Source organism: Eleutherodactylus coqui, chromosome 4, assembly GCF_035609145.1.
Source record: "Eleutherodactylus coqui strain aEleCoq1 chromosome 4, aEleCoq1.hap1, whole genome shotgun sequence".
NCBI classification, from domain to species: Eukaryota; Metazoa; Chordata; class Amphibia; order Anura; family Eleutherodactylidae; genus Eleutherodactylus; species Eleutherodactylus coqui.
Genome location: NC_089840.1, coordinates 184,106,794 through 184,122,609, shown reverse-complemented (window position 1 = coordinate 184,122,609; position 15,816 = coordinate 184,106,794). Strand labels below are relative to the sequence as shown.

The 15,816-nt window shown below is 40.8% G+C and overlaps 1 protein-coding gene across 1 annotated transcript; it reads left to right on the top strand.

Annotated features, from left to right (window-relative positions):
* The first annotated feature begins 5,502 nt into the window (after window positions 1–5,502).
* On the top strand, window positions 5,503–9,650 carry LOC136625884 (small proline-rich protein 2B-like). The gene is made up of 4 exons (XM_066600452.1): window positions 5,503–5,661; window positions 7,281–7,337; window positions 8,337–8,381; window positions 9,437–9,650. Exons 1-4 carry the CDS (start codon window positions 5,592–5,594, stop codon window positions 9,487–9,489), a joined length of 225 nt encoding a protein of 74 aa, XP_066456549.1. The 5' UTR covers window positions 5,503–5,591; the 3' UTR covers window positions 9,490–9,650.
* Window positions 9,651–15,816: the final 6,166 nt, after the last annotated feature.

Below are 15,816 nucleotides of genomic sequence, written 5' to 3'. Positions count from 1 at the left end.
TTTAACCATTAAGGAGACAAATTTAACATTGATTAATCAACATTTTGAGGAACACTTTGTTTTCCTTCAAGATTGCAAGATTGCAAAGGCTCTTAGCGGTCAGAATGATAAATACCCCCACAAATGAACCCATTTTAAAAACTAAACCCCTTGATATATTCACTGAGGGGTGTCATGAATATTTAGACCCCACAGTTTTTGGTGGCTAGTTAATGCAATTTAGTGGAGAAAAAATAAAATTTCCTCTGCTTGCAAATATGCCATTTCAAAGGCAACATTTTTTTCTATAGTGGTGTTTTCTTACACCCCAAAATGGATAACCCTATTTATCCTGTGTTCAGAAACATACCCATTGTGTCTCTAATCTTATGTCTGTATTCACAATGGGGCCCAAAATGAAAGGAGCAATCGGTGGCTTTCAGAGCAGAAATTTTGATTGAAGGTGCTTCAGGCCCCATTGCACTCTTGTAGAACCCATGAGCTGCCAAAATGATAGAGAACTCCCACAAATGTCCCCATTTTGAAAACTAGACCCTATATCGAATTCATCTAGTGGTGTACTGCATATTTTTACCCCACAGTTTTTGAATGAATCAATCCGTAAATTAATTACAAATCTAAAAAATAATGTGTCCGCATTATTTTTTCCTAATTTATTATCAATAAATGTATTTTTTTTTAAATACAGATAGTCCCCGACTTGCGAACATTCGACTTGCGAATTTCGCTAGTTGCGAACAATCTGTACAGCACAGTATGATGTAATGCTATGGCATTACATCATGCTGTGCAGGGACCGGGCAGGCTTCTATCAAGCCTGATAGAAGCCTGTCCGGTCACATCGCGGTTGCTGGGCAGCCGGGGGCCTTCTGAAAGGCCCCAGGGCTGTCTATGCAGAGCGCCTAGCAAGCCGTGCGCTTGATAGGCACTCTGCATAGGCAGCCCTGGGGCCTTTCAGGAGGTCCCCGGCTACCTAGCAACCGCACAGCGTCCCGCGATCTCATCGTGGGACGCTGTACGGGCCCCCTGAACGTCGGGTGCAGGCTGTTTCTTACAGCGGGCACCCGGCGGCAGCAGTTCCGACGAGCCGCGCCGCTCGTCAGAACTGTTAACACTTTAAATACCGCTGTCAGAGCGGTATTTAAAGTGTTAACAGTTCCGACAAGCAGCGTGGCTCGTCGGAACTGCTGCCGCCGGGTGCCTGCTGTAAGAACAGCCTGCACCCGACGTTGTATGGAGCGGGATCCACCCGCGATCCCGCTCCATACTACTACTTGTTCGACTTGCGAACAAAACGGACTTGCGAACGGGCTCCCGGAACGGAACCTGTTCGCAAGTCGGGGAGTAACTGTATTCAAATGATACTGCTGATAGCTGTTGATATATTTGTTTGTAAGTAGGTAGGAGGAAGACAAGGAGGTGGAGCTCATGAAAACAAAAGGATAATTGCTGCTAAAATTGGATGTGATCTAACATTAGACATTTTTAAAAATAAATAAAATCAGCTGATTTTCTGAATAATATCATAGTAAAAGTGAAAGAAAAATAGTTTTATATTTACTTATTTATTCAACATATGAAGCAGTGCCCCAATGTCAGGAACCAATGTGCCCCTCTCCACAAGGTAACATAGACAACAATTTTTCTAAATCCAGTATTTGTTTGCAGTTATTTTAATCTGCCAATGAATTCATCTGTTGCAGATCAAAACCTTTTAATTATCCTTTGCACTAATATGATTGTCACCAATAAATGTCAGATTTTATGTATTCAAATAATATGTAAAGTTAGGGCTGGTGATGGCCCAGGATACCAGTTTCCTAGGACATCCCCAAAGACAGGAACCTCAGTTGCAATCTGAGAGTAGAGCATGAAAACCTTCCAATTTTTTTTTTATCACCAGGGACTTTGCCATTAAAGGGTTGGTGCAGGATTAGAATACAGGGTCTGTGTATTTCCAGATACTGAGCCACTCTTGTCCATGGTATATGTCTGGGATATCATGGAATATATCTGTATTGGATGCATCTGGCATTGTGTGGGCATTATATTATAGAACAACTACCTAAAATGGGATCATTTAAATGTTAAAATTCTGGCCACCTACAACCAGAAGCTTAGGGGTTTGCTGCATGTTGTTTTTATATTGAGTTCAACGTATAATACTGTGTACCAAGTGTGACAATGTCTGAGTGGGGGTTGGCGACGACACAAAGGCACACTCAGCCCATGTAAAAGACTGAATAACTTTGTTTTATTGAATGTTCAGAGATAAGATAAAACTCAGTGTTAGCCACTGGCAGCACATACACTTTGTGCAATCAACAAAACAAACGCTTCCCCATTAAGCTGCTAACTAAATAGTAGTACTCTCACTTTCTAATAATGCAAAGCCATGGTCAGCAAACTGCAGAAGTCCACCAGATTCTGACCCTGACTGCCTGAACTTGCAACCTTTTATGTCCTAGTGATTGCCTCAGTGGGTCCAGCTGAGCTTACTGGGATCAAGGAGGAAGAAGACTTGTACTTGAGTTTTATCTCACCCAGGCTAAGCATTTGGGTAAAATGTTCACTCTCTCCAGTACTTTTCCTTGCACATGTCACACTGGTGAGAGTGATATTGGGCCATGATTCACAGCCCGATATTGTGCTTGCAAACCCTATAAAAACCCCTGGATCATTGCTGCCGCCGGCCCCATTGGGAAACAGGTGAAACTCCTGGATGTGACAGCCTCACATCCCTGTGGGGCTAAAGGACTTCCCAGCTGCAGCTTCTCCCATTGCTTTCAATGGGGCTGGTGTTGCTGCCACCGTCCTCTTTGAAAACAATGGGCAATATTACAAAAAGACTGGACATGCTGCAATTTTTTTTATGCAGCATCGCAAATCAGAATGAAACCATTGGTTTCATAATCATGCGATTTTACTCCCTCCTGCAGCGCGAGAAAATCGCCCGATTTTCTTGCCAGTGTGAAGGCGCCCTAAGGGGTGTATGCAGCTAACCAGCAAGTAATCTCTTAAATCTATATCAATACATGGGATTTTGAGCTCTGTACAACAAAAATACCTCAACCATCAAGCAGAAATAGGATAACAAGTAATATAAACAATGCAACATTTCTTGGCATCACATAGAACACTATTAGGAAGTAGGATATGATATTTTGCAATGCATATTCTGTACAACCCTTCACATTTTAAAACTGAAAATGTAGCTCAGACAATCAGATTATAAATTTCACTTAAACCAAATCTGAAATATATTTTAGGGCTCCCACCCACTGGCGATATTTTCTTTCTTGCGCTGCGAGAGCACGAGAAAACTCTAGCATCGCAGCGCAAGAAAGAGGCCGGTATAGAACCAGCATATCGCAAGTGGTTTCAATGGGGCCAGCAACAGCAGCGGTAGCCCCATTGAAAGCATAAGGAGAATGCCGCGGACTTCTGCCACAGCTGTGCAGCTGTGACAGCTGTGGCAGAAGTCTGCGGCATTCTATTCCATTGCTTTCAATGGGATCGGCACTGCTGCCGATCCCATTGAAATCAATGCTTTCTGGCAAGCCCCGCAGAATGATTATCGGGGAAGGGCTTGAAATATAAGCCCTTCCCCGATAATCATCAATAAGTGTGTAAAAAAATTTAAAAAATTATTGCTCACCTCTCCTGCGCTCAGCCGCGTCCTCCTGCTGGCTGCTCGGCACTGCTATTAAGCTCTTTCAGCAGTCGGGGATTTAAAAATCCCCGCCTACTGAAAGGGCTGTGCAGATTGGCTGAGGGCTCAGCCAATAGCAGCTACTGCTAAGCTATTGGCTGAGCGCTCAGCCAATCACACATAGCCCTTAGCTATTCATTCATGAGAGAAACAGGGACATGATGGTTCAGTGGTAAGTAGAGTTGCCTTGCAGTGTTGGAGTTTTAGGTTCAAATCTAACCAAGGACAACATCTGCATAGAGTCTTACATCTGTCCTTGGAAAGATTTGAGCCTAGATCCCCAGCACAGCAAGGCAGGACACAATGACCACCATGCTCTGAAACAATATGCAATACTAGTTTTAGGGGTGTTCATGAACTTCCTTTTTTGTCAAAAGGAACTGGTCTGGGTTCACACTATACTGAACGTTTGTTAAACAAGGCCTTTTCCAGCAAGGTCAATGAAAGAAAAAAACAAGCAAAAAACATGACTGTTATTAAGGTTCTTGGCCACTTGCATTTTTTTAGCGCTGCGATATCGCTGCGTCTTTTAACGCAATTGTCAATGGGACTTTCTAATGTTAAAAATGCATCTCACAAAAATCGCAAAGCACAAACTTGCGATGCGTTTTTAATAGAGAGCGAGCATACTCGTCCGAGCTTGATGCTCGTTCGAGTATTAGGGTGCTCGAGATGCTCGTTACTCGAGACGAGCACCACGCGGTACTCGTCTCGATTAAACGAGCACTGACCATTGAATTCAACGGAGCCAGCAATACAGCCGGCTCCATTGAGAGCAATGGGCTGCCGGCGAGCGCGGGATGAATTTTCGGGAAGGGCTTAAAAATATAAGCCCTTACCTGAAATCATCCTAAAATGTGTAAAAATAAAAAAAGAAATGTATACTCACCTTTCCGCTGCAGACGGAGTTCAGCCGCGTCTGGCCGGCAGTTCTCCTGAACTGCTTTCTGTAGTATTCAGCTGGTGGGGATTCATGAATTCATGAATGGGTGAGTGAGATCTGCCTCTGATTGGTGAGAGCTGTGACCAATCAGAGGCAGCCCATTCAGCAGGCGGGGATTTTAAATTGCCAATCTTGCCACTATTGTGGCTTAATAGTGAGACCTCGGAGCCCGAAATGCAGCCCTGCATGTTGCTCCTCGCCTGCCCTATCCATTTCTGTGTTTTTTACATGACTTTGGTGATTTGCTAAGATTTTCACAAATGAAAACCTTAGCGGAGCACCAGTCATATACAAAAATGCCCGAGTCGCCCATTGACTTCAATGGGGTTCGTTACTCAAACGAACTCTCGAGCATCACTGAAAGTTCGACTCGAGTAACGAGCAATCGAGCATTTTGGTGCTCGCTCATCTCTAGTTTTTAACATTAGAAAGTCCCATTGAAGATTGCGTTAAAAAACACAAGTGGGTTGGAGCCCTAAGGGTCGTAATGGAACAGAATTGTTCCTTATCTTTCAAACTGTTTTGTTCAATTGTATTATTGTAGAAGCAATGGAAATTAGTCATACACACATATGTGTATTGCTTGGCACTTCCTGGTATCAGATGCTGATCATAACTTAATATCATTATCTACATTAATGCGGTTAATCCTGGTCTATGATAAGTCATTAAGGGAAATGTCTTACATTTTCAGCATTGTGGTTAATAATTCATAGAGAACCACCACCCTATCTTTCAGAAAAATACATAAACATTATATGTAAATCTTGTATGTTTCACAACAGGCAGGGTCTCTGAGTAAAGGAAATAAGCTATTAATAATCTTTCACAATAGTCTCTCAAGTATATATAAAGGTAAAGGTAGCAGAGACCAAGCATACTGCAGTAATTGCATCTGGTTGTCTCACACTCACCAGCTATAATCTATCAAGAACAATGTCTGGAGTCAAAGGACAGCAGAACAAATGCCGTGAGCCTAGCCCACCACCCCAGAAATGCCAGAATCGTGAGTATTCTTCATCTGTGTATATTTTAATGTATGCATACAACTGAATGGCAACAGGATGAACTATATAGACAATATGACCACAGTTCTTCTATGTGAAACTCATTATTATAAAATCAATGGTGTAAAATGTAATATTTGTTTATAATATATTAAGACTTCAGGCTCATCAGAAGTGCTTATCATAGAAATGTAGTTAATGATCCTTTTTTTGCCAGACTATCGCCTAGCAGTGTATTTTACCTGTGTATTTTACCTTTTTGAGTAAAGAGTTGGAGTGGGGGATTCAAACTGTATATGGTAAAAATATTGGAGCATGGTAAATGGGGAGGCAGCACTGTTGCAGTGGGGAGACGGGATGGGTGAATATAGGTTAGTTTATTGCTTTTCCAGATGGCCATCATATTCAAAAAGAAAAATAAATCTTGGACAATCCCTTCAACAACTTTTTGTTTCTTTAGTTACTTTAGTTTAGAAGATGCAGCGCTTCTTGGTATCCTGTGCAGTAATCCTATTTAGACTACTTATGGGTGCCATCCGAGATAAATGTCAGCCAGATCCTCTAAATTTTCTGGGGAATCGGTCAAATAAATTATTAGTGTAGGGGTCCCTCAAATCCTCCCCAACACCAAAAAGATGAATTGGGCATGTAGGATTTCAAAATGCCTGATCCTTTGTACCTGTTCCCACTGAAATAAAACATGCACACAAGGCCAAGTATGCATGGCTGTTGGCCTAATGAGCATTCAGCTGACAGCATTCAGCAGTCTTAAAGGGGTTGTCCCGCGGCAGCAAGTGGGTCTATACACTTCTGTATGGCCATATTAATGCACTTTGTAATGTACATTGTGCATTAATTATGAGCCATACAGAAGTTATAAGAAGTTTTTTACTTACCTGCTCCGTTGCTGGCGTCCTCGTCTCCATGGTGCCGACTAATTTTCGCCGTCTAATGGCCAAATTAGCCGCGCTTGCGCAGTCCGGGTCTTCTTCTCTTTTCAATGGGGCTGCTCGTGCTGGATGCCGGCAATGGACCGCACAGAAGCCCTGCGGTCCACCGAGTGAGAAGTCCCCGTGGCCATCTTCATCAGGTAAGTAAGAAGTCACCGGAGCGCGGGGATTCAGGTAAGCGCTCTCTGGTGTTCTTTTTTAACCCCTGCATAGGGGTTGTCTCGCGGCGAACGGGGGGGGGGGGGGGGGGTTTGAAAAAAAATAAAAACCCGTTTCGGCGCAGGACAACCCCTTTAAGTGCACGGCAATATTTTAAGCAGATTTACTAATTTTTAAGGGCAAAATTTTATATTGGAAAGTGTGATGAATTATTATATAAGCTCAAAAGAAATAACAAAGTTGACTCCTGGCTGATGTCCAGTGTATACACGAGTCTGGCAGCAACCCGCCCTTCTTTCTCCCCAGTAATTGATAGCTGCTGATGTATGTGTCTGTATATATGTAGGAGGAGGATAAGGAAGCAGAGCTCATGAAAACAACAGGATACTTGCTGCTAAAATTAGATGTAATATGAGATTAGGAATTTTTTAAATAATTTAAATCAACTAATTTTCTCAATAACATCATGGTAAAAGTGAATAAAAATACATTTATATTTATTTTTCCAGCTTGTGAACCAGAGCCAGTGCAATGTCAGGCACCACCAAAGTGCCCCTCTCCACAAGGTAACATAGAAATCCATTTGTCTGAGCAGAGGTGTAACTTGAAGGTTCTGTAACTGGGCCCCAAATATAATGTTTTATTAATTGTACTGGGCTCTCTATATGGAAAAGAGAGGTCATATGGCCCGCCCTAATGCCCCTAAAGCTTAATCTATCATGTGTTTGCATCTATCTTAGGGTGACTACCCACTAGCATTTTTTTTCGCTGCAAATTCACTGCGTTTTTTCCCCCAGATGTCTATGAGGCTTTCTAATGTTAAAATCACAACGCACCAAAAACGGCAACTTGAGTTTTTGGTGCGTTGCGATTTTAACATTAGAAAGCCCCATAGGCATCTGGAAAAGAAACCCTAGTGGGTAGTCACCCTTAAAGGGATTTTCCCATCACTGCAAATTGCTTCACAATCACTCTGTCCTTGCTGGTTGCTGCTGACCAGGACATCTGACTGCTGCAGCCAATCCCTGTCCTCACCAGTGATCTTCTATATCCAGTGATTGGTGGCAGCAGTCACATGTCCTGCTGAGGAACATCCAGAAAGTTGTGGGAAATCCAGTTTAGCCCCTTTACCCTAAAGGACGCAAATGTATGTCTTAGCTTAGTACAGAATGGGATTGGAAGCCAATCTCACTCCACACATTGCAGGTTTATGACTGTCCTTGATAGCTGACACCTGCCCAAAACAGAATCACACTGATTTTGGCTACCCTTTAAATGCTGCTGTCAATTTTGACAACCACATTTAAATGCTCTTATCAGAGTTCAGGGGTCATGAACGGCTCCATTGTGATTGCCATGGATGCCCAGTCGGTGGTTATGGCAGCCCAGGGCCTTCAGAAGGATACAGTGGTTGTGAAGCAATTTTAAGTCATAGGTAAACTACTTCAATCTGCTAATGAATTCAGTTATTACAAATCCAAACATTTTAATTGTTCTCTGCACTAATATGTCATTGTTCATTAAATAACACTAGTTCTGTGTAAATTATTTTTACTTTATTTCAGCTTGTGTCCCTGAGCCTGTGTGCGAACAAAAAGCCCCTCCACAAGGTGAGCGCAAGCAAATGCTTGCAAAATACAAAAATTATTTGCTTTAGACAGTTTATAAGTTAGATGGTGGTGGTGGTGGTGGTGGTGGGGGGGGGGGGGGGGTTCAACCATCTGCGACCCTCAGTGGATGTCAAGAGCACATGATGCATGTCAGAGCACATAAGCTCATTTCAATATGAATGAAAAGGGATAGTTTATGCTTGCTAGAATTTCTGGCCGAGAATGGAGATTTTGAATGGCTTGTACTTATCAACATTAAAAGTCCCAGATTTAGGAGCTTACTTTTATGAACTGATTGGCAGATTGCAAAAATAAGAAAAGTTTATTCTTGGACTTCACCTTCCATGCATGTCTATGGAGAGAGGGTAGGCTATAACGTCCAAAGGCCCATTTAAACGCAATGATTATCGCTCAAACAATGGCTTTTGAGTGATAATAGTTGCATGTGAATGCTACCATCATTTACTTTCCGACCGAAAGATGATTATTCGGTGAGCATAAAATCCATAAGTCGACCAGAGAGTAGATAACAGGAACCACATGCTGTGTTCTCCATGGGAGTGCTGATTACATTGTATTCAGCCAAGAACCCTGTTGCAGAACAATGGAGCTAAATACAGAGAAGAGACCACCTGCTATTCTCTACATACAACTCCTGGAGGCTCATTTACATGCAAGCTCCCTATCTTTTGAACGAATTTTGAGCGATCATCTTTGTGTGTAGATGGCCCTTAAGTGTCTTCTGTTAGTATAATGATAAAAATAGCTATGTGAAAACAAAGGCAAACTCGCATGAAGCGGCCCAGCATTGTAAACAGTGCAGATATTGCACTCATTGTTTTATTTTACATGCATTTGTACATCCTCCATTACACTATGCAATATATATATATATATATATATATATATATATATATATATATATATATATATATATATATATATATATATATACACATACTGGAGAAATAATGTTTTACATTTTAACGATATTTAAGGCTTCTCAAACAAACCCTGGCTAGAAACTAAAATTTCTTATTTGTACTTTCTTGCAGTGATTTGCTCACAATCTAACCAAAAACAGGACAACGTGGGTGTCAAGAAGTAAAAAACTGAAAGGCTGAAGAAGAATCTAACGCTTTAGAAAATTCAATATGCTCTATCTACTGCTTGATTGCCCATGATAAAGCTATTAATTAACTTATACTCTGCACAGATGCTGAAATAATGACATTTAATAAATTTGGAGACATGTCGTTAAACCTAAAACTACAGTATGTTGTATTGATTCCTAATCTGTTGATATGAACAGATATTCCTAACATGCACAAATCTGAAATTAAAATTACTGTGGCTCAAAAAAATGCTTAATCCCCATTCCTACGTTGTTTCCCTAGCCTACCATCAAGGCGACGGGTTACTCTCTCTGCTATGCTCCTGCTGGGGCTCTTTTTTTCTTTTACATGAGGGCATTAGCTACTACTTGAGGGGCTCCTAACCAACTTGCTTATCTCAAAATCCACCATCGGGATTTGAGACTTAGACCTTGCGGCAGCCTCTAGGCTTATTTTTTCTAATAAGAAGCACTAGTTCCCCTCTTGCTTATCTCAAAATCCATCATTGGGATTTGAGACTTAGACATTGCGGCAGCCTCTAGGCTTATTTTGAAGCACTAGTTTCTCTCCTTTTGTCTTTTTTGACATTCAACTAAGATTGGGGCTAACAGACACATATTGCTGTCTCCCTTTCTAGTGCTTCACTTTTGTTAATATCAGGCCGCTTGACTACCTCTATAGCATGACTATCGCGTCATAGTCCCTCTGACCTAGAAATAGCTCATTTTTCCTCAGTTAGGAGCAGGAGCTATTGGCACTTCTGAGTCAGGATCCATCTCCTTAGACTCTTTAAATAGTTCACTTACCTTAAGTGACCTTTTTTTCTTATTAGTGAAACTGAGAGTTTATCACCTATTTCAGTTGTTAATCCTTTATGATACTCTGTGACGTGATACCATTCCTACGTTGTTGGTGAAGACCGCATATGGTCTGAAAATCTGACTCTTTTTAGACCGCTATCAACGCACTCTTCCATAAAAGTCTATATTAGAGCGCGCATACAACATATCTGAAAAGAATCATATTTTTACACCTCATACAGACTTCACCAATAAACAGCTCAGAAACCGGGGAGTGAGTAAGTATATAAAAATAATTCCCCAGCTCCCTGTCACTTCTCTGAACAGCACCATAGCTTACTTTACCATTCTGTTCCAAGGTGACAGGGTTGCTTTAATACAAACCACTGATTTCAGATTATGGGACCTTTCACACAAGATGGAATTGGCTTCACAATGCACAGCAGGCCATGGTAAATTCCACATCAAAATCTACAGGATACCAGAAGAGTAGACCTGCGAATATTGATGTGAAATGCCGCAACTGCACATTTGGCTACATCCCAAGACATAATTCTTTCCTGTAGGATGGGTCCTTACTAGAGATGAGCGAGCGTACTCGGAAAAGCACTACTCGCTCGAGTAATTTGCTTTATCCGAGTATCACTGTGCTCGTCCCTGAAGATTCGGGTGCCGGCACGGAGCGGGGAGCTGCAGGGAAGCGCGGGGAGGAACGGAGGTAAGATCTTTTTCTCCCTCTCTCCCACCCGCCCTCCCCTGCTCCCCGCTGCGACTCACCTGTCAGCCGCAGCGGCACCCGAATCTTCAGGGACGAGCACAGCGATACTCGGATAAAGCACATTACTCGAGCGAGTAGTGCTTTTCCGAGTACGCTCGCTCATCTCTAGTCCTTACTCCATATTCCCAATAGACAGTACAGCTAGGAATTAGTCACTGATCATAGCTCTGTATTATAGGGATTGCCCAACATTAGAAGAAAAAGGCTATTTCTTTCAGGAATAGCACTATACTTGTCCATAGGTGGTATCTAGTATTGCACTCAGCTCCGCTGAAGTGAATGGGAATGAGCAGAGATTCCACACACAACTCTTGGAGAGGTACGGCCCTTACAACACCGTTATTACAGCAAAACCAAAAAGCTGTCAAGCAGCCTATAATTATTTATTAAAGAAAAAGTGCACTAAATATATGAATGACAACGAGATCTACACATTAATTTCAGGCAAATAGTTTAGGCTGCACAAGTCCTGTGAGCCGACCTAGATGTGGGCCAGATGTTGCTGCTGCTGTGCCTAGTAGTAGCTGATGGTGTCAACAGGTCCCTTTTTTTTCTGGGACACCCTACTCTATGTCATAGAAGGGTGCTGCCCCGCAAAGTCCATCTCTTTCTCTTTCCCCTCTGAGATGCTATAATGAGGCTCCTTTGCTTCACACCATGTTGGGTCAAGTACCTCATCATTTACTGCCTTCTCTTCCTCTTCATTGTCCTTCTCCTCCTGAATTGACTCTATGCTACAGTGAACAATGGCACATGGCATCTCTGTTTCCTTATCCCCCTGTCTAGACATTGGCTGTGGATTGCTGACTGCTCCCACTGACCCACTCTCATCTTCCTTTTCATAGGGAAAAAATGGTTGAGCATAAGTGCATACAATGTCTTGGTCTTCTCCCTCTGGTTGTTTGGATTGCCTCATAGACCTTCATGATACTGAATGATTATAAAAACTTTTCAGACTGATTCATGTGGACTGCTTTGGTGTGACTAGAGGATTTGGTACGGGGTGAAGTAGAGTGGGATTCATATGGCCGATTGAAGCAGACTGACTGCTCTATGCCTGAATAGATGTATAAAAGAGAACAGCAACCCAGATGTAAAAATCAAAGTAGACATGCAGGAGCAGACTTACTGGGTGTATTAGGGTCACTCCTGTGCCTGTGGGGTGCAGCACAACACCTGACAGCCTGGTTGGCCTGTATATAACTGCAATGGGTGGCAGAGGATCCTAGTTCCATGTGAACATCCAATGTGAAGAGCGTCATTTGTCCAAACCAATCCAGTGGTCCGGGATAACAGGTAAGATAGAGAAACAAAAAAAGAGGCACACAGTGTTTAGGGACAATTCTCCAAGAAAAACTGATTAGTAAGGGAATAGACTAAACGGTAGATTGCATAATTTGTTAAATATTATATAATAGTTTATTTTAAATTTTTGGTTATATTTTTTTTGTTTAGTTTACAGAAAGCTAGAGGCAGGTACATAATGTACATAATAATGTAATAGGTCAGACTCACACATTTGTGATAACAGAAACACAGAGCATATTTTTTTGGACTTTCCTGTTTTCAGTTTTTTAGTTCACAAAACCCAACAGGCAGCTACCTAATGCTAATACCTATGCAGCAATCTAATAGGCCTGACCTGCAACTGTGAAAAATATGTGATATCAGCAATTGAGAGCTGCAATATTCCCCACACTGCTGTTTTTTTTTGTCTGTCTACTGGCATATAGTGCTTCACACCCACTGAAATATATGCATGGCTGAGTATTTTCCCCAAACTACAGAGCACTTCTTCTGTTTGCAAATACTCGTTCTGGAGCTGAAATATCCCCACACTATTTTGTAACTTCTGTGTGCTGTGCTGAGCTGTAAAATGGCTGCTGATAACTCATTTCTTATGTATATATGGCTAGTTCATGTGATGGAGGCATCCAATGAAAGTGCTGCCCGTATATGAGATGCAGAACACATTTAATGACATGATGAAAGCACCCTGCTTAAGCATGCCTTATGGAAAAACTGATTTCCGATGATTTCCACTAAAAAAAATCAGATCAGAAAACAACACTACCCACGGGGGTTGCAATGAATCATTATATTCTTCTCCTCCTCCCATTCTTCATCTCCCCCTTCTCCTTCTTCTTTTCAGTTTCTTTCTCCTTCTTTTCCTCTTTCCATTACTACTTCTTCTTATGTTCCTTCTTCTACTTATCTTCCTTCTTCACCTCTTTCTCCTCCTCCTTCTTCTCTGTTATTTCTTCTTCTTATCCTTCTTCTGCCTTTTCTATTTTTTCTTCTTTTTCATTGTCTTCTTTTATTTCTAGCTCTTCCTCTTCTTTCTTCTTATTCCTTTTCTCCTCTTTCTTTTCCATCCATTACTTCTGTTCCTCCTTATGTTCCTTCTCATTCTTTCTTTCTCGTTTTTTGCTTCTTCATTTTTCTACTTCTCTTCCTTCTTCTTGTGTTTATCCTCCTCCTTCTCTGTCATCATCTTGTTATTTTTCTCCTTCTCATTTTTCTTATTTGTTTTCTTCTTCTAGTACTTCTATTTATTTTTCTCTTTCATCATCTTCTTCTTCTCTTTCATATTCCTCTCTTCTGCTCTTCCTTCTTCTTCCTCTACTCATGCGTTTTCTTCTTCTTTCTCTCCTTATGTTTTTTATCGCTCTTTTTATACTTCATATTTCTCTCCTCACACTTCTCTTTTTCATACCTCTTCTCCTTCTTTATATATTTCTCCTTCTCCCTTTCTTCTTCTCTTTCATCTTCTTTTCATTCTTCTCATACTTCTACTTCCGCTCCTCATATGTATTCTTTTCTTCTTCTCTTCCTTCTTCTTCTTTCTCCTTCCCCTTCAAGCTTCCTCTGTTTTTCTTCTTCACATGCTTCTCCTACTCCTTTTCTTTATCTTCTTCTCTTTCATCTTGTTTCATTCTTGTCATACTTCTTCTTACTCTCCTCATTCATCATCTTCTCTTTCTTCTTCTCTTTCGTCTTGTCTTTCTTCTTCTTTCTCTTTCTACTTTTATTTATTCCCCTGTTCTTCTTCTACTTGTCTTTCTTCTTTTCCATCTTTTTCTACTTTGTTTACTTTTTTGCCATCTTCTCTTTCTTCTTTTTCGTCTTCTTCTTTTCATTAATTTTCTCCTTCTACTTCTCTTCCACCTTCTACTCTTTCATCATCTTGTTCTCTTTCTTCATCTTCTTCTCTTTTTGTTGTTGTCTACTTCTCTTTCGTTGTTTTCTCTTCCATCCTTTTGTCTCCTTCTCTATCTTCTCTATTATTGCTTTTTATTTCTTTCAACTTTTCATTATTTTTCTACTTCTTTTCTTTCATCATCTTCTCTTCTTTTTCTTTTCTAATTTCTTCTTCTCCTCTTTCATCTTATTTTTTTGTCTCCCTCTTCTTCATCTACTTCCCCTCCTTTGTTTACTACTCTTTTTTCCTTCTTTGTCTTCGTCACTTCCATCTCTTTCTCTTTTTCTTAAATTTATTTCTCTGTTGTTCTTCTTCTACTTTGTCTTCTTCATCTTCTTCACTTTCGTCTTCTTCTCTTTCATTGTCTTCATATTCATGTTCTCCTTCTTTTTCACTTTTGTATTTTTCTCTTTCTTCCTCTGTTCTATCTCCTTCTCTTTCTTCCTCTGTTATTGTCTTCTACTTTTTCATCTTCTTCATTTACTTCTCTTTTTTCCTCCTCTCTTTTATTGTTTTTTTCCTTCTTTTCTTTTTTCTTCTTTTTATTCTTTCACCTTCTTCATTTTTTTCTTTCTCTGTATTTCTACTTTTTTTTCTTTCTTCCTCTGTTTTTTCTCCTTCTTCTTCCTCTATTTCTTCATCTTTTTTTTCAGTTTTCTCTCCTTCTAATGTGTTTTTTAATTCTTTCTTCTTCATCATCTCTTTCTTCCTCAGTTCTAGCTCCTACTTCTTCTTCTTCATCTGTTCTTTTTCTTCTCCTTTGTCTTCTTTTTTATCTTCTTCATCTCTTTCATTGCTTTCTTCTCATTTTTTATCTTCTACATGTTCTTTTTCTCCTTCTCCTCTTTCTTTAATTCTCTCATAATTTTTCTCTTTCTTCTTTTCCCCCTTTTTCTTTTATTTTCTTCTCTTTAACTTTCTCCTATTTATTTTATATTTTTATTTCCCTCTTTCTTCTTCTGTTCTTTATCCTTCTTTGTCTATTTCTTCCTCTGTTTTTTTCAGTTTCTTTTTTTCCTTGTCCTTCTTCCTCTTCTCTTTCATCTTCCTCCATTCTTCTTCTCCTTCTTTTTCCTCTGTTTTTCTCCTTCTCTTCCATTGGCGAATGCCAACTTCTCTTTATCTTTCATCTACTTTCCATTCTTTTTCTACTTCGTCTTTTATTTCCTCTGTTTTTCCCCTTCTTTTTCTTCTCTTTCCTCTTGTCTTTCTTCTTTAAATTTCCTTTCTACTTGTATTTCTTCCTCTGTTCATCTTATTTTTCTTCTTTTCATCTTCTTCTTCTCCTCTGTTTACATCTAAGGATGAGCGAGTATACTCGCTTAGGCACTACTCGCTCGAGTAATGTGCCTTAGCCGAGTATTTCCTCGCTCGTCCTTAAAGATTCGGGGGCCGCCGCGGGGCGGGGAGCTGCGGGGGAGAGCGGGGAGGAACAGAGGGGAGATCTCTCTCTCCTTCCCTCCCGCCCGCTCTCCCCTGCTCCCCACCGTGACTCACCTGTCAGCCGCGGCGGTCCCCGAATCTTTATGGACGAGCAGGG

What these genes read in the sequence shown, in the direction of transcription:
- LOC136625884 (XM_066600452.1), top strand. Translation starts at nt 5,592, where the DNA reads ATGTCTGGAGTCAAAGGACAGCAGAACAAATGCCGTGAGCCTAGCCCA. An exon ending in ACCCCAGAAATGCCAGAATC is followed by an intron (nt 5,662 to 7,280) that starts GTGAGTATTCTT and finishes TTATTTTTCCAG; the next exon opens with CTTGTGAACCAGAGCCAGTG. An exon ending in AAAGTGCCCCTCTCCACAAG is followed by an intron (nt 7,338 to 8,336) that starts GTAACATAGAAA and finishes ACTTTATTTCAG; the next exon opens with CTTGTGTCCCTGAGCCTGTG.